This window comes from Rhinolophus sinicus, linkage group LG16 (genome assembly GCF_036562045.2).
Source record: "Rhinolophus sinicus isolate RSC01 linkage group LG16, ASM3656204v1, whole genome shotgun sequence".
Taxonomy (NCBI): domain Eukaryota; kingdom Metazoa; phylum Chordata; class Mammalia; order Chiroptera; family Rhinolophidae; genus Rhinolophus; species Rhinolophus sinicus.
The window spans coordinates 7782039-7803696 of record NC_133765.1 but is presented as its reverse complement, the minus strand read 5'-3'; the positions used below and the strand labels follow the sequence as shown (position 1 = coordinate 7803696).

At 42.8% G+C, this 21658-nt stretch overlaps 1 protein-coding gene across 7 annotated transcripts in view; it reads left to right on the top strand.

Annotated features, from left to right (window-relative positions):
• Positions 1–21658, top strand: part of NTM (neurotrimin) — a 1000590-nt gene that overhangs the window by 570310 nt on the left and 408622 nt on the right. For 3 of the 7 annotated variants that reach the window (XM_074321813.1, XM_074321816.1, XM_074321817.1), the window contains exon 2: positions 2901–2985. In XM_074321813.1, the coding sequence (XP_074177914.1) occupies positions 2901–2985 (85 nt within the window). Of the gene's footprint in view, positions 1–1838; positions 2986–21658 lie in introns of those variants that run through there. The other 4 variants (XM_019711775.2, XM_074321815.1, XM_074321812.1 and 1 more) reach the window with 3 other exon arrangements.

Below are 21658 nucleotides of genomic sequence, written 5' to 3'. Positions count from 1 at the left end.
GAACATGAGGGGTGGTTAAATTAGATGGATGGATGATTGGAGGTGACTCCTTGGTTTTGGGGCAAGAAGAACCCCAAACTTAGCAAACTGAAAGTTAGCGAACATAATCTCCTGCCTATGTCTGCTATCATATACCATCTTACTTGGTGAAATCAGTCAATTTGCTATTTCCACAATTTTCCATTGTAAAATGGAAAGGAAATAGGCCTTTGCAAGGATGGACTAGTGCTAAAATGTGTGAATTATCTTTTTCTTGAGAAAATACAAACAAAACTCAGCTGTTCCCCATAGATATCATTTTCTCCGTCCCTGGTAGTAAAATCTTTCTTTGTGGCTATACTTGACAGTCGTTTTTTTTTTTTTTTTTTTTTTTTTTTGGACTATATATCAAACTGTCCTGTCTCCATTGGCCAAAAGTAGCAAATGAGTTTCCCTGAGAATTTAATATCAGAAAAAGTTACCAGAGAAGTGGAAGGGTAAATGGGCCGAATGATGAATTAATTGAGATCTTCATTGTAGAGTTGCTCAACTTTTCATGGTCAACCACTTTGTGGCCAACTATAAGAGAAAAGCCAGGGGCTCTGTTTTTCTTTGTCACATTGGAGTTTGGCTTCCACATCTGCAAACCTGACATCAGCCCCTATCAATCGAAAGTAGTTAGAGTGAAGGGGATATGGTGGGCGAAATGCTTGTGTCATCCCTAACATGCTTGTTACCACATGGAGGCTGTGGTTACTACTTGCATAGTATAAGGACTTTTATGGCCCCAGGACCCTTATAGTTAGAATGATTCTGTCTCTTTTGTGTTGAGATGGCTTTTGGGAATGAACATTTTTCTGTTACTTAACAGTTATTATAATTTGGCTTCCTTGTTGTATTTGATAATATAGGGAAACAAAACAAAACAAAACAAAGCCACTGTTGCCTACTCTCTATCCGCAGAGAGAATATGGGTCAGTGCAGTGAGCTCAGATCTGGAAGTCCCTGAGAAGACGTTATGGCAGCATTAACACTGCTGTGTGGGTTGGCTGCTCTGGGCTTCCCCCTTGCTCAAGTGCCCGGCCCAGGAAGGGGAAGGCACCACATTCCATCACAGCTGAAGTTAAGGGAGAGTTAAAAATGTAGGTACTGAGGGACCCACAGCATCCAGAGAGGGGAAGTGACAGGAACTGAGACAAATCCGGTTTTCCCCCAGGTTTCAAGAATTTGAAAAACACACCTCTTAAGATGAAATCAGCTCTGTAAGAGTGTGAAACTTGGGAACCCACTGTATAAATAGAGCCAGTGGCTCACACTCACTCATGTGTATGAGCACTTTTGCAGGGCTAGCATCTTTTAATGTCGACAAAACAAGAATAAGAATGTAAGTCACGGTCAAACTTGACCAAGACTTTAATGTGATTTTGCCAATTTCTCACACTAAGAGGCTTTTGTGATTTTTGCATTTGCTTTATATATGGAAGATCTCTATTTAGAATGGTGGTGTTGAGTCTCTGGTGTTTTAAAGTAGCTTTTGTGGGGGGTTGGTGAAATGGGCGTTGACTATTGAATAAACATGAGATTATTCTAAAACATCCTCCCAAAACTCTCAATGCCAGTGGAATTAATCCGATAATTTTAAAGGTGCATGTATGCATGCTGCAGGGTTTTCCTTTCCTAATTAGTTTGTGACCCTTATTAAGATGTCTCGGGCTTATTAAAACTATGGTAACTTTGCCTTCTTAATTGGGAAGTGACAGTTTTTTCAAGGGGAAAATGGTTAAACTCTTCGCCTCGGCTGGCGCACTGCGCGGCGCGGCGCCGCGGGGGTTAAGGTGGGCGCCCGCCCGCGCCCCGCGCCAGCCCGCCGGGATGAGCGCGCCGTCCACCCGCTCGCGCGGCGCCGGCACCGGAGCAAGTGGCGGTCAGTGATGGAGCTGCTGCCATGACAACCCCGGCGGTCGGGGCCCGCGCGCGTCGGGGCTGCTCCCGGGAGGAAGGCGGCGCAGAGGCCGGGGGCGGCCGCTGAGCGTGGCGTCCCCGCGGCTCCGGTGCCGGCTGCATCGCGCCTTCCCCAGCGCGCGAGCGAGCGAGCAAGGGGCCGCCGCAATCCGCTTCTGCCCGGCCGCTTCCCGCCTGGCAGCCGCCGCGGCCACTGCCCTCGCCGAGATCCGCCCCATCGCAGCAGCTGCCTCGAAAATTGCGGTTCCGAGGAAGTTGACCGAGGAGGCTGCGGCAGGATCCTCGGGCCCGGATCGCACGAAGCCCGGTGCAGCTGCCGCCTCCTGCGTGCTCCACTTTTCATTCTGCTATTGTTACAGATTGTTTTCTGCTGGCAATCCTGCCTCTGAAACTTACAGAGAAAGTGTTGGATTTCCCCTCGTTGGAACTGAGGGATTGCAGACCACCTCTGTGTAGCCGGATCTAACCCACCCCCTGTCCCCTTCGGGTACCAAAGTGCTTATTCCGCTCCAAAGTGCCATGTCTGAACAGTTAACGGGAAGAAGAGACTACTGAGACCTGCCCACACCTTTGCTCCTGCCTCACGCGTCCCTTTCCACTGCCACCGTCCCCGGCCAAAGCAGCACCGAGGAAGTGCCCTGTGGATGCCCTCAGTGGAGACTGGCTATCCGAAGCTGCAGCTCGGAGGCTGGGTTTGGGGGAGGACTATTAGGCTCGGAAGAGTCTGCGCGCTTTTCTCTTCCTCGCGCCTCTCGGTCGCTGCTAGTTCACTGCTCCGTCCCTGTGCTCGCTCCTCCACCCCACCCACTTCCTGTGCTCGCCCCGGGGGCGTGTGCCGTGCCGCTGCCGGAGTTCTGGGAAGTTGTGGCTGTCGAGGATGGGGGTCTGTGGGTACCTCTTCCTGCCCTGGAAGTGCCTCGTGGTCGTGTCTCTCAGGCTGCTGTTCCTTGTACCCACAGGAGTGCCCGTGCGCAGCGGAGATGCCACCTTCCCCAAAGCTATGGACAACGTGACGGTCCGGCAGGGGGAGAGCGCCACCCTCAGGTAGGGAGCTGCCGTTCTTCTGTGACTTGACAATGATTTGTGAGGGGGGTGGGGAGAAAGGGGCTGGGGTGCAGGTGTGTATACTGGAGAGGCTGGCAGGGTGGTTGCTGGTTTCCTGGGCTGCACAATTTATGGATGAGCTGCATGTTCTGCCCTGGGGCTGTTGGTGGTCTCATGGGGAACCGCTCAGAGGTTCAGGAGATGAGCTGTTTCCCCAAAACTGGCCTCCTTGGCTCAGGACTTGGTAAGCATGAGGGGTGGCTGGGCCAGGAAGTCGCTGAGATTGAGGACTGTGGCACTTCCAGGCTGGTGGCCGTGGTGACTGGGGGCCTGGATGGGGCTCCGTGTGAATAGTCTTCTCTGAAGTTGATGAGTCTGAGTCCCAAAGGAGGGGTCTGGCTTCCTGTGAATGCCCTCACTCTGCCCAAGTCATGGGGGGTTGCCAACCTGGTACCCTACTCTAGCAGAGCTGCTGTTTTGTGCTGGGCCTGACTGTGCCTGGGCTTTCCTGGGTGCCTTCATGCCATAAGCTGGTGGGTAGAGGGACATGCTCTTCCTGTCTAAACATGGCTTTCTGAGCTTGAAGTCATGGAGATGAGTCTGATTTGTCTGTGAAAATATCATTTACCCTAGTTAACTGTGGTCTCTTGGTGCTGTCCACCAAGGCAGTATGTGCAAAATTTGTCTATTGAGCAGAAGCTCGGTTTCAGTGTTGAGTCAAGGCCTGATTGGCTTCTGGGTTAAGGCTTACAGGAACTGGAGGAGGAAGAGAAGAAGAATCTTGGCTGTGTTCTGTGTAAGGTAGTAAGAGTCTGTCTCCCCGATCACGCTGCCTACTGAAATGCTAACGCAATTTCCAGTGCCAACAAACCATAGCACTCACAGGAAGGTAACACAGAATTAGTGATTATAATGGAATATAACTCTCTGGAATTTTATAAGAGAGTCAGCCTGTGGTAGAAATTGAGAAGATTCATGGAAAGAGTGATTTGCCTGTACCTCTTTGATTTAATATGTCCTCTTAAACAAAGTTTCCCAAACCGGGCCATCGAGCTAAGTGCAAGGCAACAAACATGGTGGCAATATTCCCATCCTTTGTACATGAAGATTCTTAGTTCTGGTGTGCACTGTTTTGCCCCCTGGTGACTGTACTTCTAAGATCAGATTGTTTGTAGATGATACACATAAGGCACTGCCCAGGGTGTAGAAAATGTTGAGGAGGGGTGTTGGCATTGTCAAAGGAAGTGTGTGATTTAAGGACTCATGCAAGGTCTGTGAGCACCCTACACTTCTTTGTCTTTTGTGAACTAACGCCCCATGACCCCAGTGAATTCCTAGTCACTCCTTGGTTCTTAAAACCAACCTCTTACACTGAGCCCTTTAGGAACTATTTTGAACAAAGGTTAAATTCTAACTGCCGCCCACCCTGAGATAACTGTGTATCTGCTTTATGAAGGGATATCATGGGACCTCCAAAGCTGCCGTGATTTCAGATTACTTAAGAGAAAAACAGAAATGAACCTCTAAAGCAATATAGTCGATGACATTAGTGTTCTCTGGGTGGCCCCTTTGTCCCTAAACTTTGGCTGCAAGGAGTAAACCCCAAGAGATAAAATAGAGACATTTGCACAGAGAGAACATTTTAGAAACAAATGGGATGATATTTTCAAGGAGAAGATGGAAGGTAGTCAGCTCTATAGAGATTTGGAGATAAAGAAATAGCACAGAGGCCCTGACAGATACTAGCCCCCATATTATAGGAACAGTGAAGGGTGTTGGACAGGCCAGGATCTGGTCTCGGCTCATGAGAATCAGAACTCTCTAGAGAGTGGCTGAGTTTAGCATATGCTCAGTCAGGGGATGGGCCTGAGTTAGGAGTAACTTCTCTTTAAAATCACATTATCATGTATTGGGGGGCTTCTCTTTGTCTCCCTTCCATCCTCTTTCTCACTCTGGGGTCCTTCTCCCTGTCTCTTTCAGGCACTAATGTTGGTTTGCATTTTCACATATGCTTTAGATACTCTGGCCTTGTTAGGGTATAGATGGAGGAAATGGGATATGGTGGGGCTTCCTGTCTAGACCCAACCCAGCCATGGCATAAAAAGGCCCTCCTGGAACATCTCCTGCCATTCTGTGCCAGCCCCTGGGGCTGAATGTGTTCTTGGCATCAGTAGCAAGACCCTCCCTGTGGCTGGAGCACTATAGGGCAGGGGTTAGAGAAACTGGGGTCTACTTGACACCAACCCATTGATCATAGGCCTGATTTAGATGTGAAGCAAGCAGCAGGTATAGCAGGCAACCTGCGCTGAGGATATTCCTGTCCTAGTAAGATGACCCTTATTCTTCTCAGGCTCTAATATACTAGAATAAGGGCCACCATGTTGGGGTGTACTTTTGTGGAGTGGGAAACCCTTGATTTCTCAAACACAGGCTCTGGGTTTTGTAACTGTGTACAGAGGAGCAAGTAAGAATTTCAAAATCTATATTGTTTGCATAGACTTTGCTAAATTTTCACAAAACCTGATTCCAGGTTGCAGCAAGCTAGTGGTTCAGGGCTCTGGGTTGTTTTATTTTTGCTTTTCTGTATGTACATGTGGGTCTGTGTTTTTTTCCCTCCCTCCTTCTTTCCCTCCCTCCCTTCTTTTCTTCTTGTTTTTGTTCAGCGTGTGCCAAGCTACAGGGAACCACAACTAGGGAGGCCCTGACCTCCTCTGCTCTGCCCTGGAGAGCCACACTATCCATGTGGCTGTGGGTGATAATGAAGGTGATGCTTGTAGTTTTCTTCTTAACCAGCAGAGGACTTTTTGCTCTAATTTCATTTTATTCTGCTTTGTTCTCACCAGTTTCATTTTGGGAGGATCTTTGCCAGTCCCCAAAGAATGAATTCTTCAGAAGCGTATTCTAATGTGAGGAAACTTTTACAAATGTTTTATTTCATCTAATTAGCGCTAATGATCTTTGTGGAGGTATTGGAAAACCTTTCACTTAACATGCCATCGACAGCCGGAAAAGAATTGCAAACAATTTGCAATCTCCCACTCTTTCTGCCCTCCTGCTGATAATCTATCTGCATCTTTTTAAAAAAGGGATAGACTACATAAAACAGATTGTACAGTAATGATAACATCAACCAAGGTATATTGAGTACTCACTATGTGTTAGGGCGTATTCTACACCTTTTATATAGTATCTCACCCATCATCCAACCTTGTAACATTAGTGTTTAACCCTAATGAAAACCCTGCGATGCAGGTTCTATTATTATCCTCATCTTACAGATGAGGGAACTGAGGCATGGAGAGTTGACATCTTTTGATTAAGGTTACACACATAGTAAGTTTTGAAAGCGTATTGTGAGGCACTAGTAATAATAATGTTGATAAGCTGAATAGTCTGCCGATTATTGGCCATTTACTCTGTGAAACATTTGGTATGCATAGTGACATTTAATCCTCACAGCAATTCTCTGAACTAGACTTAATTATCCCTATTTTATAGATGAGGAAGCTGAGGTCTAGAGGGAAATTCACCTAAAGTCTCACAAGTTAGCAAGTGGCAGAGCTGGGATGCTGACTTAGGACTATGCTCCTTGACTTTGTACAATGAGCTTTCCCCCACGTCTGTGTTCTCCTAATTCCTCACTGGTACTTAACTCTCCCCAACTCGTTTCAGTTTAGATGCTGTCTTGCAATGTTGTTTAACTTTTCTTTCTCCACTTGGACTGGGGAGCAGCCAGCTCTTGGGAAGCAGAGTTCATGCCTTGCAATACCTTGAGCGCTGGGTGCTTCCAAATGTTTACTGAACAAATGAAATGAAGGAAAACAAAACAAAAATATCTCCCAGCCTATATTCAATATATCTGCTTACTGCATTTCTCTATCACTGTATTTTAAAATACAACTGTGGTCAACCAAAGAAGATTTATTAAGTGGTTCTTACGTGAAGTGCACTGAGTTGGGTGTTGGGGTGTGAAAAGACATGAGGTATGGACTTCACCTCCAGGACCTTGGGCCCACCTCAAAAGGCTGGGCTGTGACAAAGAAGTAATGAACAGTTGAGGCAGCGAGTGCCTATTCACAAACTGTTGATAATGTGGTCAGAGAAGAATGGCCTCTCTCCCAGTGGGGCAGGACTGAGCTCCTCTGATGGGCGTGTTGAGGAAACAGTGAGAACAGGAAAGCCTGGGATGCCCAGGTGTCATTATGTTGGTGTCATTAATTAGGGACCTTTATGAAGCATCCATGTGTTCCCTGGCGATTTGGATGAATATGTTTCATGTTAGAGATTCTCCAAATATTTCCTTGGGATCTTCTGGTTACTGAGAATCGGAGGCTGAGCTATACCTTCTGTCATGTATCTAGACTGTAGGCTTGCCCACTACGTGATGATATTTTTGTTGTTGTTGTTTTGTTTTTTGGAACGGGTTGAGTTAAGAATAAAAGGTCCGAAAAATGTATAGGATTGAGGTTGAGTTTTGATAGCTGTTCCACGGAATAGCATAGAATGATGTAGTTTTGATGCTGTTAATCTCTCCAGCTACTCTGTGGCCTCTTGAGGACAGAACCATGCCTTCTTCAGGTTCACTTCCCAATATGTGGCACATGACTTGGCCCATGGTTTTGCTAATAAAGTCTGAGCAACCGTCCTCTTGCCACTCCGTTCACTTACTCTGCGGTAGACATTTGGCTTTCTGTTTTATGAATACAGAAAACTTATTCTTGCTGCAGAGCCTTTCCACTTGTGCTTCCCACTGTTAGGAATATCCCATTCTAGATCTTCCTGTGGGCAGCTGTTTATCATCTTGGCCTCAGCTCATGTGCAACCCCTCACTGAAGCCTTTCCTGACACCCACATAGAAGCAATCCCCTACCACTTCTACCAGTCTTATATTAGCATGTCATCCTGGGTCATTTCTCCAGAGCAATCATCGGTATTTGAAAGTGCTCCCTTTCATTTCTTCGGTTTTGTGCTTATGATCTGTCTTCTCCAACTGGACTACAATTTCCTTGAGGGTAGGTACCTTCTCTGTCTTATTCTGCACTGTATAAACAGTGTCTCACATATAGAAGGTGCTCCAAAAATAGTTGTTGCGTGATTAAATGAAGGAATGCATGTCTGAGGTCACTATCTTCTTCCCCTTGCCTTTCTCTGTCCCTTTTCCTTAGTTGCCATATGGTGTCCTTGCCGCGACATGTTCCTGGCTCCTTGTCATTTTTGTCCACGATGTGCAGCTATGTACATTGTTCTAGGAGAGGTTACATATTCACATTAGTAATTGAGCTAGTGTCTTTCTGTCCAGGACACAGACGAGCTGTGTGAGTTATCTATTATTTCATAGCTGCACTCATGACACATGCCTTCTTTCTGCCAGGTCACTTCTTACGCAGTTCTTAAGCCTTTGAAGAAATGCTACTCTCTGATGATGTGATCAACCCCAGGTAGACCTCAGGGAAATTAGCATCTTCAAGAAAAGAAGGGACACAGAGAAGCACCTCCCTGCCCACCCTTCTTTCTCTCTATTTGAAGTCTGCTGGCAGTGGTTGTCTCCTGGTGTAACTATTGATCTGTTGTTTATCAGTTAACTCGTTCAGAATAGCAATGCCACTCAGGAAGCATTTGCTGTTCTGATTGCCCTGCCCTCCCCTAGGATCCAGCACTGTGTACTCACCTCTACGGCCTGCCAGGCATCCAGCCGGTGGACCATGGCTCAGAAGAGCATGGACAGATGGGGGCGTGGAGGGAGGCTCCTGCAAGCACACTAAGTCTGTTGAGAAGCCAGAAACTAAGACAGGAAAGCTAAAAATCCAACCAACCGTGGGGCAGAAGGACAAGGCGCATGCCAGTTGTCAAGGGAACCTAGAGAAGGGTACGGAGGGACAGCCCAGTGCTCCAACACTCCTCTTCTACGAGTGTATGTGCTTTTCAGAAACGTTTCTCTTTTCTTTTGAGTTTGAAAGGATTACAGAGACCAGGGAGTTCTACCACCTGCTTTTACAGATAATGAGGCTGGTGATAATCAGTCTCGCACACGGATGTCTTCCTGAAAGGCTGAGAAGGAGCTGACATCCAGTCCACACTTTATCACCTGGCTGTGAGCCCTAAGCTAGGGCTACCTGTGCCTGAAAGAAGGCCACCTTTTCCTACTAAGTGCAAAAGCACCATGCTGACTGTGAGTGTTTCTGAGGCAACTAGCTAACATTTGTTACCATGCTGTCTCCTAAACGCTGCTTTTGTTTGGTCCTAAAGCCTGCCTTCTTCACCCTTAAACTCTACCTCTGATTCTGTATGGGGCAACTCCACTTACTAGGTGTCAGGTTGCTAAGCACTCTACTGGCAGGGTCTTATTCAATCTTCATAGCTGCTCCATGAGGTGGATACTATTACTATTCCAGTTTTACTGATTAGGAGACCGAAGCACCGAGAGGCAAAGTGAGGCATTTCCCCAGATTCCACAGTCAGATGGTGGCTGAGCCTGAGACTTGGAACCAGTTTTGTCTGACTTCTAGGCTAGTTCTCTTTTTTGAACCATAGGACTTTCCTCATTCTACTCCTTCTTTTTTTCATTGCCAAGTTCTTCTCTTCCAAGAAAGTGAATTTGGTTGTTCTTCCTTGTCCTGGAGCACAAGAATTACTTTACTACATGTATTTTTGGAATGGGGTAGGGGAATGTCTAAGGTTTTATGTCGTCTATGGCATGGAGACACAGAGAATGACCCAGCTGGCCTCTAGAGGTCCCTTCTTGTCAAAGAATCCTGAAATCTCCATATTTTATTCCAGGTTATTTCACCAGCTTTTTGCTTCAGATATTAGCAATGTTGGACTCTCTCACGGAGAGTTAATAATTCTTCAAACATTGCTGTGTATTTCTTTGAAATGGAACATTGAACAAATCTAGGTAGAAACACAATTCTATGGAGATTCTGAAAGCCAGTACATCTGGATGCCCTGGGAGTGGGCAGTAGAATAGGTGGGACCTTGACCTATAAATTTTCTTCTTTGTTTTACTAGAAGTAGGATCATTGGCATCTCTCCTGGGGAATCTTGAAAAAATTTACAATTAATATTAATAGCATATTTATTCTCTTAGGTTCAAAGTCTCCACTGATGGGTAAAATATAACATTATCCTTGCATTGTTTGAGGTCATTTTGCTACCTCAGGAGCAAGTTGATGGATTTCCATTCTGTGTCATAAATTATTGATGAGAAACAAATAATACCATTACCATCATATAGATTGCCAAATATTGCTATTTTTAGGAGATCAAGAATTGTTTGGGTTAGGATGCAATTTCAAAATGAACATGTGAGCCCAGCGAGAGGAGTAACCGTAGGAATGTTTAATGGGGGTGCAATTGATGGAGACAAAGATCTCCAACGAATACCTGTTAACCCTGACTCAAGTCCTTTCTCTGCGTGATCTTTGGCAACAATTTTGAATCCCTTTGTATAGAGAACAGTTATTACCTACCTCAAAGGGTTGCTTTGGGTTAAAATGAAATAATGCACACAAAGCTGAGTGTATAAGTATAACTTTCTTTTCATATGTACATACACACACGTGTGTGTATCTATAATATTCACATAGTTAACAGTTTTCATCATAAACCATTGTAGCTTAAACACCCATGCAGCTACACTTTAGTAGATACACTGTGTCTTCCTTTTATGAAAGGTCTTGAAGAGAGGAATGCTTCTCCATCTACCTGTAATTCAACTTTTCTGTATGTTTCTCCTATACATATGTTGAGATTTAAGGAATCTTCTTCAGTTCAAATAATTTCTTGAGCTATTTTATTTCAGAGAAGAAGTGACAAGAAAAAGTATTTCTTTATTTTCCATAACAAGATTGTTGCATAGCAGGTTATAACAGTTCATGGCTCTGAAGATGAATTTTCTACCAGAACAGACCATAAGGAAGATTCTGTGGAGCCAGGTTATCGGAAACAAATAGTAGAAAATGCACGTACAAGTTTAGAATTTGTAGACCCTTTTTCCTTGGAAGACTGATTTTTCTCATAATCCACTAGAGTAAGCAGGCAAAACAAGGGGAAGGATGCCATCTGCCATTGCTTGAGAGGTGGAATTGGGGGAGGACTTGAGCCCTCCAGCTTTACTGTTCTCTGATTGTGTTTTTTCCCTTCATTCACATCTCCTATCCATTGAGAGGCTAGCTCAGGGCTTGCATAGAGACAGTGAAAATAGAAAAGAAGCCTGTCTGCCTTTGGTAACTGACCTTACGTGCAAATCTGGGGCAAGACCAGTATGTCTGGCATTAGAAACTGACCTTGGAATTCACTGACAGAACCACAGAAATAGTCTTTTTCACATCAACCCTATGCCATGGGGTTTAAATTGGTTTAAATTATATAAAGGAGTCCCAATATTTCATGATATGTTTTTCCAAAATCTTATTGATTCACGTGGTTGAGTTATTTGGATTTAGTTGGGTGCATTTGGTCAACTTGCTGTCTTGTCAATGTGAGATGTTTTGGCTTAGAAAGGTTTTAGGGGGTTAGATTTGTCTTATAAAATGAACACATGAAATAATCTTACAATCTTGCTGATGATTTTTTTTAAATCATACAATTTTTAATGAAAACAGCCTCAACCACAAGACTGATGGAAAGTGACAAAACTGAAATCAACCTTCAGATAAAGTTTCATTGGCCCCTCTTTTGTTGGCTCCTTTGAGGCAAAGGAAACATGATTGTGTGAAAATAATTTCTTGATCTTCTGTGGCTTTCAAACAGGCTCTAATGTAGTGGATGAGTGGAAAAGTGCTCTTACACTTAGAATAATCATCTTGGGGACAATTTACTCATCAGGAAAGCTCAATCCAAAACAATTGTAACCAGGACCAACGAGGAAGAAAGTAAGAAAGAGAATATATGCAAATATTTTTAATTTGGCACAGTAGTTATACATGAAAACTGGAAAGAGCAATACTTCACACACACACACACACACACACACACACACACACACACACAACAAAGAAAAGATAAAAGAAAGAAAAGATAGATTGGAGCGCTCACATCCAGTAACCATTATGTGACCCTATTTGGAAACAAGGTCATTGCAGATATAATTAGTTAAGTAAGATGAGTTCATACTGGAGTAGAGTGGGCCCCTAATCTAATAATCAGTGTCCTTAATCCAATATAATCAGTGTCTTTATAACAAGGTGACAATGTGGAGACACAATAGACACACAGGGAAATGCCATTTGATGGCAAAGACAGAGATTGGAGTTACACAGCTGCGAGCCAACGGATGCCGGAAATTGCCAGTGAACCACCAGAAGCTAGGAAGTCAAGGAAGCATTCTCTCCTACAGGTGTCATAGGAAACATGCCTTGCCAACACCTTGATTTCAGACTTCTGACCTCCTGAACTGTGAGAATACATTTCTGTGGTTTTAACCTGACCAATGTGTAATACTCTTATAACAGCCCCAGGAAACTGATACACTTAGTTATTATAAAATATGTTTTTAAGGAATCATCCCGTACAAAGGCCCACTGGAAGGCCTGATTAGACCACCATGTTAGCCACCATGACATGAGCCACTGCAGTCCAGAGGAGGCATCGGAGCTTTGAATGCTCTTGTATGACTGACGGTTCCTCTCCCAGTCATGATTTTTCAACTTCTCCATTACAAATTCAAGCCGACCTTGTTTTATTGCACTTTGCTGTATTGTGCTTCACAATGTTGCGTTTTTTTTACAAATCAAAGTCAAGTCCCTCCACCAACAAAGAGTATGACTCATGTTTTTGCAGTACTCACTTTATGGCGGTGTCTGGAATCGGACCTGCAGTATCTCCAAGCGATGCGCGTATCTAGGAGGCCAACTCAGAACAGGAATTTAATGAGAATTGATTACCCTCATTTTCCTAAGAGACCATCAGGACGAACCCTACTGTATCTTACTTCCTAGTTATCTTAGCTACCTCAGAAGTCAAAGACCCCCAGGCCATGTATCATTGTTTAGATTCATATTACCATATGGTCCTGTACATCCAATAATTTGATCCAATTGCAAAGCAAACCTCTCCCTAATCCTCTAAGCATTTCTACTCTCTGGTCCTTATGACATATCACCAGCAAAATCCCTCTGTTCCCAGTCTCTTCTGAGAATGATCCCATCTTTTTTTTTTTTTTTTTTTCTTCCCCTTAAGCTGAAACTTGGCTGTTTCATCGGCTATTTCCATTCCTATATCCTGCTTACCACCCAGCCTGAAGGTTGCATAAATATTTTCCTCGCTACCCTGTGGCTGCTGGACATTTCTTTCTCAAAATCCTCAGTTACATTGGAACACAACCTAATTACCCACAACCCATTTCGTGCTGGAATCTACTCTCTCTCCTGACAAACCTCTGTCACTTTGTAGCTCCAGGCTACACATCCTAATGCTGAGCTACAGCTCAATGTATGACTCAGACATTTCAAACTTGATGCATCCCAACCAGTGCACTTGATACCAGCCCCGTGTGACCTGTCACCAGCCACCACCAACATATCTTCCCTCAATATGTCCCTGTTTTAGGAATGGGCACCACTATCCATCCTGCTGTTTATGCCCCAATCCTGCATCAGGCTACTTTTCACCATCTCACACGCTACCTCTGTGGTCAAAGCCACCGTCCACTCTCCCGGACTAGTCCAGTAGCATCTCATCTGGTCTTCTTTCTTCCACTTCTGCTCTACCAGAGTCCATTCTCCACCTAGTAGCCCGAGTTATCACTTAGGAACATAAATCAAATCATCACTCTCTGTTCAGAACCCTACAGTGGCTTTTTAGAATGAAATGCAAACACTTCAGTGGTATAAAAGCCTTTTTATTTCCTGGTTCCTGTGAACCACGCTCAGTCATCTTCCTGCCCTACTCACAAGGATGCAGTTCAATGAACTTCTCTGTTGTTTCTTGAACCTGCCAAGTCCATTTTTGCCTGAGGAAATGCTTTTTCCTCTGCCAGGACCCTCTGCAGTGTTGAATGGGAGGATCCTTCATAGCACTCATGTCTCTGTCCAAATACCTATCCTCACAGAAGACTTTCCAGACCGTGATGTTGGAAATAGTGATGCCCCACTCCCACAGCACTCTGCCCCCTATCTAGCTTCATGGTCTTCATGGCTCTCAACAGTTAGAAACCTCTATTATTTATGTATCTGTTACTTATTTATCACCTCTTCCACAAATGGAAGATCGGCTAGGCCACTGACTTTATTGCTCTCAATTACTACCTGGAACATGGGATATATTAAGGAATATTTGTTGAGCGAATGAAAAGTTTATTAGTAATAATAGTAAGCTGTTAATAGTGAAAATGTTTTATCTTTTATTGGAAAGCGGAGACTCAGGCCTATCTCTGACTTGGCATGAGTGTGGGTGTTCTTAAGCGTTCTCCGATAGGGTGTGTTTGACCTAGCATTTGTCCTGTGGAACAGGACACTGGGGTGGGGATCACTGGGGCAGTGTGACACACTTCATAAAATCTACACCAATAAATTTAATAAAATAAAATTAAAAAAAAATCTACACCTGCAGAATCTAAAGAATGTTTAAATTTCCACTTTCACAAGAGGTTTTATAGAAAATCTAATAAACACTTGAAAATAAGGATTCATTTCTAGCTTAAGGCCTACAAATTTGGGGAGAAGGGAAGGAAGTCACGGTCAGGCAGAAATTTAACACACTATTCCATGTCCATTATTTTATTTTAAATTTTGTTTTATGAAGGGAATTTTACCTTGAGGCTGTGAAGCATAGTTCTTAAATGCAGGATGTGGAGCCAAACCCCTCCCTGGGTTCAAACCCAAGTTCTGCCACCTCCCAGGTGTGTGACCTTTGGCATATAGATTATCCTCACGAGGCCTCAGTTTTGTCATCATTTAAAGGAACTAATAATAGGAGTATTGAGCCTGGAGTGAAATATGAAGTATTTAGGGCAGTGCCTGGCACTCAGTGATAGCTTTACATAGCTGGGGAAGGACTAGGCATGAAATGCATGTGCTGTCTGCAAAGAGCACTGTTTTGAATGTCATGATCCTGGGAGTGCTGTAGAGAGATACACAGAACAGGAAATGGGGCTGATTCAGTGCAAATTCTGCAGCTACAATGACATCTTTCCAGTGGGATGATTTTGAAAAAAATCTCGGAAGTGTCATTGTTTTTGGAATGTGAGTGGTGGTCTAGGGTTAGGGTGACCTGCATTTTAGTCCTGGCTCTGTCTCCACTCACCACGGGAAGCTGCTAATAAAATTACATCGTCCAGGCCTCAGTTTCCCTGTGTCTTAAATGAGAAGACGGGGCATGATCTGCACGGCTCGGCGTAGTTCTTCACATTTGAGGAAGAGATTCTTAGCTGTTTAAAAATACACGTTGTTTGTTCTCCTCCCTGGACACAAAGCTCGATTGCATTTCCCAACCTCTTTTGAATTTAGTGTGGTCATGTGACAGAGTTCTACCCATAGGGATATGAGCAAAAGTTATGTGTGGATTGGCCCATAAAAAGCTCCCAGATGAAATACCTCATGCTGTCGCTCCTTACGCCATCTGGATGTTGATGTCCAAAATTACCTTAGAAACCTGTGTCCTATTTGGCAGATGCTTCATCAGCCAGGTGCAGAGTGCCCACATAGAGCAGGGCTTCCACTTCTGTCCTGCCAGCTGACCCGGAACCTCGCTTATTAGATTATTGCAGGGAGGAAAAATACGCTTTCATTGTGACAGGCTTCTGAGATTTTAGAGTTCATTTGTTACAGTAGCTAGCATTAACCTACGTAATTCAACACAACTATTATCATTCATATTTTCTCACTTCAGCTGCATAGAAATACACAGATGTATTTTTAAAATCCAAACTTAAGCACTTATTAAAATTTCTTGGCAAGCCTTTTGGTGATTTTTGTATGTGTCTGAATGGGGGAACCATGGCTTTTTCAAACTGAAGCCTTAGAGGTTTGATTTTTGTTTGCTTGACTCTTTACATCGCTGAACCAAGTAAAATGTCTACTTTACTCTGTACACATGTGAAAACCAGGGACAAAGAAAAGTTTTAACTTGAAGTAAATATGCACGTGTCCATAATGGAGCCAGCTGGAGACATATTATAATTAGTGAAAATACTTTTTTGGTGACAAATTGCTTATTAATGGCTGGAGATTTCTTATTTAATGTAATCTTTTGTGCTGGAGAAATTCTAACATTTAGTGTTTTAATTGACACACAGTAAAGAGACAGATGGGATGATTAGTAGACTGTTTCTAAAAATGTTGGAAAAAAGGGGGAAAGCCATTGTCAGAGATCAGATTTTAGAAGAGCAACTGGATAGTGGGGTAGTCCCAGGTGCATCTGACTAAAGGGGAAAGGAAGGTGTGAAAAGGAAAGAGCGAAAGGCAGTTGTCGTACATAGGGACCTGCAAGGAACAGAGGCAATGCAGAGACACGGAGGTTTTGGGTTTTGGTGGGGGCCGGGACCTCGTCTTATTTTCATTGTTTCTCAGTGTGCTGCATAGCACCTGGCATCCAGTAGGGGCTTAATGTGACCTTGAAGAACACGTGGATGTGCCTTCATGTGTCACTTCAGCACTGCTTACTATGCATCTTGTACATACCAGGCATTGTTCCAGGCACTGAGTGCCCCTCCTCACAGAGTGACTTTTAGTGAAGGGAGACAAGCTGTAGCTTGTACACATTGAAAAAAGGCTTCCTCTCCCAGCATGCAACTTGCATAGACCAATTAGGAATAGGTGCCCTTCCTTCAGTCGGACAAGTCATTCACTAGGGCTCCTGGTCACATAGACAAAGCTGTACTTCAACTTCCTGCACCCAGCAAATTTCAGCAGCACGCAACCTGCACAACTGTGCCTAGTAGACCCCAGCTGTCAGTCAACACATAAGTAGACAAATAATATGTTGTGTGCTGGAAAGCACTATACCAGAAAGTAAAATATGGGTGAGGGGCAGAGGAACCTGGGGTGCCGAGACAGGGGCTTTTGCTGGGTGGTCAGAATCTTGACAATGCGGGACAGCCCTGCAGGGATCATCAGGAAACCATTCTAGGCAAAGAATTCAGCAAGTTTCATGACCTGTTAAAAGAAGAGCAGGGCAAAGAGGCAACACTAAAACTGAAGAAAGGTAGGAGTGAAAAAAGACAGATTTGGGGCCTTGAGAGTCTGAGAACTAGTATAACATCAAAATTAAGGATCAAATAATGATAGCAGCACAAATAATAGGAGATAAGAAATAAATGAAAAAATCCCACCTAAACAAATACAATACCTGTATCGATTTTATTTGCTGTGTGGATGCTATCCAGGCTGTTAACAGCTTTGTGGTTTTGTGGCAGCCAGTGTTTGTGACTGGCCCCCGTCTCACACACATCGAGCCATGTGGGTCTAGTGTTTTCTAACTGAAATGCCATCTTTCTTTGCTCCGTTATTCATTTATCACATCTGAAAATTATAAACATTTAAAATCTGCATAATATCCGATTTGACGTTTTACCTGTTACCATTTCCAGGATATTACATTGTGAAATTAGGCTCGTGTTTTATGATTGTGTGTGTGTGTGTGTGTGTGTGTGTGTGTGTGTGTGTATAAGCAGACGTATATTTGGAATTAATGGACTCATAGAAATCAGAGATGGATTAGGCCTAATGAGCTGTTCAGAAGAATTATTTAGCACATATTTCATATCTCTATTCAGTAATCAAACCTACACACTGTGTATGCTAAGAAGGTGAGGTTTTACTTTTTTTTTTTCCATTCCTTGGATCATCTCCATTTGTGTCTGAAAATTTAACATTGCACCCCTAGAATATTTTGAATCTACCTTATTAAGCATTCAGTTTGACATTTCCCTGCCTTGAGGGTTATCTTTGGTATTGAAAATATAGTTGCTTTGTTTGTTACCATTAGTATATAATTACTAATTGGTGCTGGGCTCCAAGGATCCCACTGGGATGCTAGGCCAGCTTGGAGCAGGTGGTGGGGGTCACTGGAGACTAAGTCCTGCCCCCTTCCCAGTCCCTTCCAGTCTTTGGAAGAGACAGACCTGACCTTCAGCGTGTACTGACTGGAAGACTTGGAGAGTTAGCCCAGATGAGAGGTTTAGATACATAGTTTTTTGAATTTTTCCCAAAGCAGATGATTTTCCTGCTGCCTTCTGTTTTCACCTCAGGTGTCTTAGAACTGGTGACCTTCCTGCTGGAAGACCAAGTGCACTCGGTTATTGCCCATTTTAGCTCATATTACTCCTTCAAGCATAATTCTCAACAGACCTTCAAAATCTTATTCACAATGTGTTTTTTTCCTACTAACGAAAACAAAGAAAGAATGGAAGGTGGGACACTTGATAGGATGGGATTTTATCCAGAGAAGGATTGACTTTTTTGAAGCTGTAACAGAGACATGAAATTATGAGACTTAAAGGAAGCCCCCAAAATGGGTTAATACATTGTCAGCTTCTGATTGCCGAATGCCTGCCCTGTGAGTTTTCTTTATAGCTGGGTTAGATACAATATGTAAATATAGATCCTGAACATATGTACTCAACTTTTGTCAGTTTATATAAAACATCCTAATTGAGAATGTATTTAGTAGTGGGGAAAAAATGGACTCTGGAGTTGGGACAAATTTGAGATGGAACTTAACTTGATTTGTGAAGTTATTAACTTCAAGTTAGGCTGTATTTTCTTATCTGTGAAATAGGGCTAAATAACACCTTCATGCCTACCTGACAAAGTTGTTGTAAGAATGAGGTAATAATAATAAAAACAAAACACGGCATCATTAGTAGCGTTTAATGGGGACCTATTCTTCTATGATGAATGTTTTATATGGGCCATCTCATTCAATCATAATTATTTATAATAATTACATCAGATGTCATGTGAAATCTCAAGGATTGTTCCTGGAATATAATAGGCATTAAACATGTTATGTTCTATTAATAATTCATTACATTAGCAAAAAGAAGTTAAAACTGTTTATCATGGAGTTATGATGGGAGATAGATTTTCTCACCCATGGTCTGGCCTTTGCAGAATTTCCACACAAACCTATTTTGTCATCTCTCACTTGTGTTTTGTCCCATTGCAAAGGTACCCTTCACATGCTCCAATACACCGTTCTCCCTGGCTCACTTAACATGATTGCTTTTCCCATCCCTTCTCTCCTATTCTTTCTCTCCTCTCTCCTAGACACAAGTCCAGTGAAAATCTTGCAAAAAGCATAAACCTCACTCTTTCCTTGTTCTTTCCAATTGGGACAAATCTCTTATTCTCCCATATTTCAATAGTTTGTTGTTTATAACTATTCACTGATTTAGTCAACAAATAATTGTTTGGCACCTGCTAAGTGCCACACACTCTTCTAGACCCTGGGATTTGAGAAGACAGTGAACCAAGAAGTAGTTATCTAATATAACGTCAAGCAGCGTTGCATACTCTAAAGAGGAAAGCAAGTTGATAGGGGAATGGACAATGAAGCATAGGTGCTCATTTTAAACATACTGGTTGGGGGAGGTCTGTCTGAGGCAGGACCTTTGAGTGAGATTTGATGAGAGAGGGAGTGAGCATACGTACATTTTGGGGGAGGACATTCTAGGCAGAAACCCAGCAAAAGAAAGATGCAGAGGTGGGCACATCCTTGGCTTATACAGACAGGGAGATAAGGATGGAGCCCAAGCCAGGCCATTTGGACACCACAGTGGCCACTTGGATTTTACTTAGTATTATGGAAACCACTAGAGCAGTTTTATCTTTCTGACTACTGCATATTAACTTTTTTGTTCATTTTTCTGTATTTTGTTATTATTTTTATGTCCTACCTGTGTTCAATTTTAAGTTCTCTATAAGCAAATACCATATTTGATTTGTATCTTTGTATCACTGACAGGAGAGGGCCCTCAAGCTGGCTAAGGGAACCTTCTCTGAGCTCCCACAATTGCCTGAGCTACCTCGTCTTATTAGCTCTTACCGTGATATATGGAAAAGCGTGGCCTCTTTCCCTTCCCCGTTCTCTCCTTAGGCTCACACTGATTCGCAAAGCATGAAGCCACTTCCAACTGTTACATTTTGAGGGTTTCCCTGACGGATCATGAAATTCTCCTGGAGTACAAGTCCATTGATTTCCTTGAGTGAATAAACAGCATGCCATTCCTAGATTTTCATTTTCATTGATGATAAAAGGCTCAGCCACACTGCCAGGCCCCTATTGCTCATGGTCTTACGAAGGTTAAAATTGATGAAATGTCCTGAAAGTATGATTTGTAATAAATGCTTCAGCAGACAGGCCATAAACTGCTATTCTTATTTTATTATTTAATTAAAATTTATTTTGTTACTTTACAAAAGTAGTTTTCAGTTCACTGTGTTATTATTGCATTGGCTGGTACTGGGTTGTTTGTTAACCCTACACTGTGCACCGATGGTGTTTTTGATCTATATTTCACAATAATTACTGCTGAGTTGCAAATAAAATATTAATTAAACATACTCCTATTTTCAAAGAGATATTTACATGTAGTTCCTGTAAATACATTTTGAAGTTTTCTATTAATTGTTTATTTTTTATCACCCAATTCTTTTCTACTAGAAAGTGGGAATGCGTGGGGCAGGGAGTGATCAGGTTATGGTCCAAGCAGGTGGGCAGTGATGAAGGATGTGCATGACTTGCCCTGGGATTGGTCCTCCTTCCTCTATATTCATTTTGGATCTTCTGGCACCTCACACTGGGCTTGGCTCATGGTAGGCACTCAGTATACATTTGGTGAAATATTTACTTGAGTAGCACAATATTTTCTATATTCTAGGAGCCAAATGTTTATTATTTTCCTTTTAATTATGAGATATTTTGTACATCAATGTGTATATAACATATCTACGTGTAAAAACATAACAAATTGATCACCTCTCTGCCCTCCACTCACTCTAGGAAATAGAACCTTTCATTACCTGTGAAACCTCCCACATTTCCACACTATTTTTATACCGATTCTTTTGAGGAGCTGACCACCACCCTGAACATTTTTTATTTCCTCCTTTTCGTTAGAGTTTTGCCAAATATGTAAGTATTCTTGAACAATACATTGTCTAGTACTGTTTTTTTCCTTTTATAAAAAGAAATTTTATTTATTATCTTACAAATGTTTTTCATTTAACATCATTTATATTCTAATAATTCGAAATTAATACCATCCTGACTATGAATAAAGGTAGAACTCTATTTAAGTCATTTCAGGTAATTAACTGGTCTATAACTCATCAATCAAAATAGTGCGATGCCTGTGAATTTGAGTGTGTGTGTGTGTGTGTGTGAGCATAAATGCCTGCTAAAACCAATAAACACTGAAGGGCTCTTCAATCAACATAGTAATGCTCATCTGTTTTCTGGGTAATGGAATTATGAGTGACATTGACCCTCTTCTTGCATTTTCTATAATTATTAATTATTTTATTAAAAAATTAACTTTTAGTGTTCTAAAATCAGAAAGAGGTCAACATAACATCTAATAAAAGTAAAAATAGGTTATCCTTTGAATCCGCGCTGCTCTGTATGGGTCATGGGCTGTCCGCACACATGTTACCATGTGTATAGCATTGTGCTAAGCACCGGAGGGGCTACAAAGAAGTAAGGCAGAGTTCCTGACCTCAGCAAGCCTCCA